At 38.4% G+C, this 8,726-nt stretch overlaps 1 protein-coding gene across 1 annotated transcript; it reads left to right on the forward strand.

Annotated features, from left to right (window-relative positions):
* Window positions 1–1,613: 1,613 nt before the first annotated feature.
* Window positions 1,614–8,398, forward strand: LOC149814877 (hexokinase-1-like). The gene is made up of 9 exons (XM_089989019.1): window positions 1,614–2,006; window positions 2,852–3,002; window positions 3,098–3,280; window positions 5,667–5,741; window positions 5,854–6,009; window positions 6,222–6,320; window positions 6,406–6,536; window positions 7,586–7,667; window positions 7,837–8,398. The coding sequence occupies exons 1-9, from the start codon at window positions 1,753–1,755 to the stop codon at window positions 8,182–8,184; spliced, it is 1,479 nt and encodes a 492-aa protein (XP_089845145.1). The 5' UTR covers window positions 1,614–1,752; the 3' UTR covers window positions 8,185–8,398.
* Window positions 8,399–8,726: the final 328 nt, after the last annotated feature.

The following is an 8,726-nucleotide window of genomic DNA, read 5'->3' on the forward strand; positions in this document are numbered from 1 at the left end:
TACTCCTAACACGAACCCGACCTGTTTAATAAATGGGTTAGGCGGGTCAACACGTTTATTAAACGGGTTCATTTTTGCCAAACCCGAACCTGCCTAAGAGGCGGGTTGGCGGGTCATGTCAGGTTTTGCCACCCCTACATGAAATGGGGATGAAAGTTAAAATAAAAAACCGTGAGAGCAAGTAGGCAAGGATGGGCTTATGCTTTCTCCCGCCCCGCCCCATCCTCAATCCTTCTATTAGGGATGACAATGAATTGAGGAAAAACTGAACCTTGCCCCCCCTTTGAATCGGGAATAGAATAAATGAAACGGTGATGGAGGTTAAAATCCAAACCCGTGCGAGAATGAAAGCAAAGATTAAAGTCAGGATTTTGAGATGAGGGCAGGGGGTGAAGACCTTGGCCCCCACCCTCTCCCTGTCACCCCTACTTGCACAATGGATGACACTCATGAGATTTGAACCTAGACCGCCTACACTCCCATCCCGCTACGCCAAACCTCATTGGGTTTTGGTAATGTCACTTAATAGCCAAAATTTCATTACTATTATATTTATTTTTGATAATTTGATGTCCTTATGTTTTTAATGCTTTTTAATTGTTATATTTTTGAAATTTTAGAAAATACAGTTGATAGTTGATTTAGATCGCTCTTTAAATGAAGTATGAAAAACATAATTTGGTAGCTAAAAGGAAATTATTTAAGGAAAGAGGATATAACTAAAAGTAACTGAAAATAAAATTATTCAAGAAAACAATAAATAAATTTTTTTTTGATCGCATGACGGGTTTCCCAGATTCTAAATCTCCTAGTCTTTTCTCATCATGGATGAGGGTTGCCAACCGTAAATGACTCAAACTTCTTATCTGCGTAGCCTTATTAAGCAGGATAAGTATTAAAAACGTACGTGGCAGATAATAAACATAAATAAATAAACAAATAAACTGATTTTTGAACGGGAAGAATAATATTAAAATAAAAGAAAATTAAAATAAAAAATTTATCCAGAAAAGGATATAACGAGTCCCAAGACAGTCAGGGGCGCCCTCTGTTTTGAGCCCTACTACTGGGATCCTTATCCACATAGTCCTCCAGATCCAGATCCAGAAGAAGGAAAGAGTGTAAAGACTGTGTTCCACTGTCCCGTTGGGCACTTTTGAGGCAAAATCTCTTTTCCCTTCTACCCTCCTCCCAGAACGAAGGAACGGTCAGCGGATTAACTAGGACATTTTCGTAATTTTCTCAAAACGGCGAGGTTAATTTATTCTCCTCCCTCCCTCCCTCCCTCTTGAAAAGCCCACCTCTTCTCGGCTTTCTTTCACCGTCATCCTTGCTCGCTTTCGTGATTTTGAGTGATCTTGCTCGTTTCCGAGTTCCGGCACATCCAAACGGAATCTCGTCTCTTTCTCCTAGAGCTCGCCGGAGAGTTACGCGGGGTTTTCTTTTTCTTCTGCTTCTTCTTTTCTTTTTTGCCTTCTGAATTCTGTGGCGGAGGGAACGTGCACAGTTCTTGTTGAGGTTTCCGGTGGAGCGACGTCCACGGGGATCTTCGCCGGCGGAGGCGGCCTCTCCTCTTGCGTTTCGCTTTCTTCCCGGTCACGTTTTTTGCCGATTTCGTCCGGTGGAGGAGGAACATGAGCTCCCTCTGAGATTCTTGGAATATTCCGGCGATCGGCGGGGGATCTATAGAGCTCTTCTTCATTACTTTTAGGGGGTTTCTTTTTTTTTTTTCGGGGGGTGGGGTGGGAAGCGATGCGGAAGGCTGCGATGGGGACGGCGATCGTGTGCGCGGCGACGGCGTGCGTGGCGGCGGCAATGAGGGGCTCCGGGCGGGAGAACCTCACCGAGACGATCTTCCGCGAGCTGGAGGAGCGGTGCGCGGCGCCGGCCGAGCGGCTCCGCCAGATGGCCGACGCGATGGAGGCGGAGATGCACGCCGGGCTCGCGTCGGAGGGAGGGAGCATGCTCAAGATGATCATCAGCTACGTGGACAATCTGCCCACGGGGTTAGTCTTCCTCTTCTTTCCCCTTCCCGCGGATTCTTTTTTTGTTTTTTGTTTTTGTTAAGCTCCCTCATCCCTTATCTTTCTTAACGTGACCGTGAATTCGTCATAAAGGTTGTATTTTTATGCAAGAATCACATTTGCTATAGCGTTTCTTTTTCTTTCATCATTTTCTGACTCTTCATTTTAGAAAACTCGAAATTTTCATTGTTAATCATTTAATGAGTAGTTTTGGCTTTGTTGCTCTGTTGAAATTTTGTTTTCTTTTGTGGAGGTTATGCTTTTGGCTCTTTTTAAGAGTATGGGATTATGACAGCTTCGTCATTTTGTGATGTTGTAGGAGTATGGTATGTGTCTTTTCTTAACCACTGAAATTTTCTTTGCTGCAATGCATGGTGCTTTGCCTTTTGCACGTGTTTTCTTATATATATATACACACACTTTGTTCTTCTCGTTTTTGTTTCTTCTTTTAGGCATTTCCGATTTCTTCCGTGTTTGATGCTGTGATGTTCACTTTCTTGGACTTGTATGTGCACTTGGGTTGGTGCTTACGTAATGAATTGGTATTCGCTTTCCTGTTTTTCGATTAGTTGTGCTATTGACGGGAAATGTGTTCTAGAAATGTGCTCATAATTAGTTCAATAGCATTAGCTTGTCCTGCTTGTCCCTTATAGCCCATTAGTTTCTTCTTATGTTTTTGAGATTTCATGTACTACTTTTTGCCTTCAAGTCAAGGTCAAATAGAGGAAAGATTTGCTCATGAAAAAAACAAACAAAAACAAAAATCAAAATTTTTGAGAGAGAAAGAGATCTTATCCTGATTTTCTTTCTCTATATTTGCCTTCCAGGGATGAAAAAGGGCTATATTATGCTTTAGACCTTGGTGGAACGAATTTCCGAACTTTGCGCGTACAGTTGGGGGGGAAGGAATCACGTGTAGTAAAAAAGGAGTTTGAAGAAGTGTCAATTCCCCCTGAACTGATGGTTGGATCCTCTAAGGTGGGTAGTGTAATTCATCTTGTATTTGCTTGAATATATCAATTCTCTTGTTAAAGGGCATTCTTGTGAAATCGAAAAATGGGGAATGATTGCAGGATCTGTTTGATTACATAGCAGCAGCTCTGGCAAAATTTGTTGCTACAGAAGGTGAAGATTTTCAATTTCCGTCTAACAGGCAGAGAGAACTTGGGTTTACGTTTTCCTTCCCTGTCAAACAAAACTCAATTGCATCTGGGACGTTGATTAAGTGGACAAAAGGTTTCTCAATTGATGAAACGGTTAGTGTGCTGATTCTCTCTGCTTTAATTTTTTTCCCATTCACTGATTGGTCTATATGATTTGGTCCTTCCGTTCTGGAGAAATTAGACCAAGTTTCTCTTACTATGTTTATATTCATCATTCATCTTTTATCAATTGGACTACAAATTTTTGGAGATAATCTCCCTTGAGATTTTTGAGTAAAATATAATTCCTTCCAAGCAAGCATTCTTTGCTTAATATCTTAATTATATGGATATGTTGCAGTAACTGGCAAGATCTTTTCGTTTATTAAGTTTGTTTCCAGCTATAGCATTGTTAAGTGATTTTGGCCATTTGACAAACCTCGCCACTCTAAAGAAAATAAAGGTTGTATAGCAAATTATATAAGACTATCGTTTTCTATTCTCTTCTTTTTTTTCCTGACACAGAAAAAATGGGAAAATATTAAAGAAAGGCAAAGAGTGCCAAAACAAGGGAGGTGACATATATAATCGGTTAATACGCCGATTTAAGTGAGTCTTAGTCAAAATTTATCAAGAACCTGGTCAATCCAATTGATTGATCAGATCTAGTGGTGAGTCTGGTAAACTCACTGGGTTTTTAAATTATGTCCAAAATAAACTAAGAGACAGGTGCAACTATTTTTTCATGGAGGAGGAGAAAAGAATCTGTGGAAAAGCAGGACGAAGTCTTTAATTCTAATGGTAGCAAATTTGCACTAAATGACGTGTGAGGAGTTGGTATTCTTGACTACAACTAATTTATAGACTCCCCAATTTTGATGAAAATAGTTTTGGTAGAAGTTTCTTTTTTAAAGCAAGGTATTTCACCCTTTCTAAAGGAAAAGTCTCAGTTCAATCTCATTTTTGGCCTTCAAAATGGCATACTCAATTACTCAAGATAAAATAAAATAAAATAGAAGTTTTCAACTTCATCTTTGAACATCGTTGCATGAATAGCATGATCTTTTTGTATCATAATTTCAAAAAACATTGGGTGTTTTTTTTTTCTTATGGTCTTTTATATGCATTTTTTTTGTGATAATGCCCTAAAAAATTAGTCATGTTCTATGCACTTTTTTCTCCTTAATAAAACTATAAAATTATTTTCTTTATAAATTTTTTAACCAGCTATTTCGTTCTTCTTGTTTTTTTAATGCATACCAGCTATTTTTTTTTCTCTTTCCAATTTTTCATGTGTTAAATTGAATGATATGTTTAAATAATTTGAGCTTCTTCAGTGCCAGTGTCATTGGTTCTTTGGCTTTGTTTTTTCATTGACGTGTTCCTTCTTCTAAGTGCCAAATGCATGTGTCATCGTCTACAGACCCAAACTGAGCTATGACATGCATCAATTGAAGACCATGAACATCGACTAACTGTTGAATGAAATGCAAGTAGTTTATAGTATTTGACAGTTTCATTTCCTTTTTCCTCTTTTTTCCCCAGTTGTCAAATGATGCCCATGGTTGATTTGTTTTGAATCAATTGCTGTATTCATCATATGTTGCTTGAAAACAATGGCTGCTAGGTTCTCTACCTAAGGTGGAGAACCTGTTTTGGGTGTTTCTTGTCCTACTACATGGTCTTCCACAGCTTATCAGTGCATTGTTTATCCAGCCATACTAATCATGATATTTCCTTTAATTATTTAAGTGTATATTTTAAAAATAAGTAATGATGTTTTAAACACACACACACACACATATATATATATATATAGTTTATATATATATATATTTGTGTTGTTATTTATTTATTTGTCATCAAAAGATTAATATAAACACGATTTATCGAGGCCTGGCCATATGGACAGGCTGTTAAATATATAATTAGAATGAAGCAGGAATCATCCAAAGGAGAAAGCCCAGCTACGAAAGAGGGTGCGCTAATTATAAGGTATCAGTGAATACCCGGTTAGCCCTGAGGGAATCCATTTTCAAAGGCTAGAAGGGCTAATAGGGCTTCAAGGGCTTGTGCAAAAGAAGAGAAGGGGTATTCTTATGACCTGAATAAATGTATTCTATTTTTCAGTGTGCAAATCATGATCATCAACGTTATTTGGAATCAGCTATCTACTGGGAAGTGAGGCGTTGAACAAGTTATTGATGTGTGATCCCCTGTCATGTTTGTGAGATTTGTTTTATAACATTAGCTTTATATATTTCCGCAAAAATTCAACCAATTCATGTTTCTACAATCTTTGGAGACTGATGTCAATAGCAAGGAAAACTAAAAGTGCATAATATTCTTGTAAATTGTAATATATGTGAAGCCAATGACGTTCATTGGATATACATATCTTCCTGAGTCGTGTCCTACACTCCTACCATTCTTAGTATGCATTATCCACTGTATGTGGTTTTTTCTTTCCCTGATTGTGATTTCATGTTTTTTTCTGTAGGTTGGCAAAGATGTAGTTGCTGAACTGACTGCAGCACTTGATAGGCAAGGTCTTGATATGCGTGTGGCTGCACTGGTACAAAACATGCCCTTGTTTCTTTTGGGTTTAGTTGTTGGATTGGTCGGTGGTGCTTAAGTTTTTCCTTTATTCATTTTTAAGTTGTTGGTACTTGGTTCATATGAATTAGGTCAATGATACAATTGGAACATTAGCTGGAGGCAGATATAATAACAATGATGTTGTTGCTGCTGTGATCTTGGGTACCGGAACAAATGCTGCATATGTGGATCATGCACAATCAATTCCTAAATTGAATGGCCCTTTACCTAAATCCGGACAGATGGTTAGAAACTTTGAATCCTCCTTCACCTTGTGTATCTTACTCAGTTACTCTTTATTCTGGGACTGATCAATATCTTTTCAAGTCGCATCATTTGCACATGTTGCTTGAACGAGTTGCATGTATTCTTGCTTATATATTGCTGGAAAACAGGAAACCAGAAAATGAGAAAAGACAGGAAAATTTAATGCATCACTGTGTTTTGCATGCTGCAGGTCATCAACATGGAGTGGGGGAATTTTCGATGTGCTCATCTTCCATATACTGAATATGACGAGGCACTTGATGCTGAGAGTCTGAACCCTGGTGAACAGGCAAGTCCTTGAAATGGCTATAATTATAATCTTTGCAAATACTTGAGATGCTTTAAATATTGAAACATTTTGTTGTTCTCGACAGATATATGAGAAAATGATCTCAGGAATGTACTTGGGTGAAATTGTTCGGAGAGTCTTATGGAGATTGGCTGAAGAGGCTGCTCTATTTGGTGAAAGTGTTCCACCCAATCTTGAAGTTCCATTTATCCTACGGTAGGATATCGTCTTTGATGCCTTCTTTGGTATTTGGCTTTGGTTTGTACTGGACGGTGACTATTGTGTTGAAATTTGGAAGCTTTTCAATAGTGTGACTTGAAGCATAACTAGATTTGGACTTTGTCTTCATCTTAGAATTGCATTGTCCATGTCCAGATGATCAATTCCCACTCTGAAATTCCCAGATTCAAAGAAGCAGGATGCCGTTTAATGCAGTGACCTGTTCGTTGACAGTAGAAGTTTGTGGTTTGGTGGTGTGTATTTAGGGTTATGGGGCAACAAACCAACTCAAGTATATCTCTAATTTCATCAGACCCACTCTATCAGAAAGTAATATGATCACTCAGATATGTAGGTCTCAAATATGATCCAGAATCCAAGTTGATGTTAAAAAGGCTCTGGGAGTCTTTTTTGTGTACAAAAATGACATAAAAATAAGAAACGGACAAAGATCATTATATAAACCCCTGACCACATTCGTTTTTTGTGGAGGAATCATCCCACTTTGCACTTCCCCCCGCCCACACATTCAGAGCCAACCTGCATTTTGACTGTTAAATAGGCCTTTATGATGAAGCATGTTCTATTGAGATCTTTGTTTTGCAGTTCAATGTTGGCATTTTTCTCATTATTTGCTGAGATTCTGTTTCATAATGAACTAGTTGTGGACATACTGTTTACTTCTTTTCTCCGGATTTTAGTCATTTAGATACTGAAGCAATTTCTATGCACAAGCTTTCAGGTGTCTTAAATGAGAGTCATCCTTGATCATCTAAAATTTTTTGGTGCTGCCATCTTTAATATATATATATATATATATATATATATATATATACACACGAACTTTCCTTTTGTCACTTGGAGATGCCAAGTATGCCAAATAAGTGCATACATTGATGGTTTTTTCTCAAGTGTTTCGTTAATTTCTTTCGACAACATCCATTACTACTGATATATAGTGTTTAGTGCATAATGTGTTCAGACAACTTGCATATATACTGTGCTATGAATATGATAATTTTGCTTTTGTTTGTGGCTGATTGCAGAACACCAATCATGTCAGCAATGCATCATGATACCTCTCCCGATCTGAGTGTTGTTGGAACTAAACTGAAGGATGTGTTAGGGGTATGCTTTAATCTTCTTTTGTTAAGCAGAATTTTATGGGTGTGATCTCTTTTATTAGTTCACCTGGTGGAGCCCAGTATAAATCATTAGCTTTTAATGCATATGAATAATGTCTAGTGTATTGATGGATCTCTGTTCCCTTATTGTCTTCCCTTCTTTTCTTTTTCAGATATCAAATACTTCTCTCAGTACTCGCAAAGTCGTCGTTGAAGTTTGTGATGTCATTGCTGTAAGAGGCGCCCGTTTGGCTGCGGCTGGAATCTTGGGCATATTGAAGAAACTGGGAAGGGATGTGGTTGGAGATGGCGAGATGCAGAGAACAGTTGTGGCCGTAGATGGTGGGCTTTATGAGCATTACACCTATTTCAGAAATTGCTTAGAGGACAGTCTCGCGGAGCTACTTGGTGATGAGGCCTCTAAGATGGTGGTCCTTCAACATTCCAATGATGGCTCTGGTATTGGAGCAGCATTGCTTGCAGCCTCTCATTCACACTATCTTGAGCTTCAAGAGTCTTGATAAGCTTATAGATTCCTTGGGCTCCTCCAATTTCAATAAAGCAGGAAGTAGGAGAGGTCTGATTATCGATTTCTCTAAGCAGTGGGAGTCTCTTACTCCTTTGTAATTTATGGCCCATTCTGCGAAATCATGTTTCACTGGTTGTATAGTTTGCAGGGCCGGTGTATTTCTTTTTTCTTTTTGCTATATTCGAAGAATAAAAAGTTGCTTTCTTTAAGTTTGCTTCTCGGGTTGCTACGGTTATGTTTATCCAAATGAAGCCTTGTACGAGGACCTAGAGGTGCAAGAATGGGTTCATAAATGTTTATATATCTAATTAATGGACCATCCCAAAATCAGCCGGGGGTCCACAATACTTTGTACAGTAAAGTTTTAAATGCATTGTGAGCGGTTGATTTTTCATGCCTTTGTGTAAAGCATGAACAAATATATGAGGTCCGATTGATTGGAGTCAACCATAACATATGAGGTTCGATTGATAAGATGTTCAAGCATTGAAGAAGTGGGGTCATCTTATTTGGAGATATTGGATCTTTCTTTGG

This window comes from Nuphar pumila, chromosome 15 (assembly GCF_984573655.1).
Source record: "Nuphar pumila chromosome 15, dmNupPumi1.hap1.1, whole genome shotgun sequence".
NCBI classification, from domain to species: domain Eukaryota; kingdom Viridiplantae; phylum Streptophyta; class Magnoliopsida; order Nymphaeales; family Nymphaeaceae; genus Nuphar; species Nuphar pumila.

Coding starts and splice junctions, on each gene's coding strand:
- LOC149814877 (XM_089989019.1), top strand. CDS start 1,753: ATGCGGAAGGCTGCGATGGGGACGGCGATCGTGTGCGCGGCGACGGCG. Junction 2,007..2,851: donor GTGGACAATCTGCCCACGGG/GTTAGTCTTCCT, acceptor TTTGCCTTCCAG/GGATGAAAAAGGGCTATATT. Junction 6,537..7,585: donor GAAGTTCCATTTATCCTACG/GTAGGATATCGT, acceptor GGCTGATTGCAG/AACACCAATCATGTCAGCAA.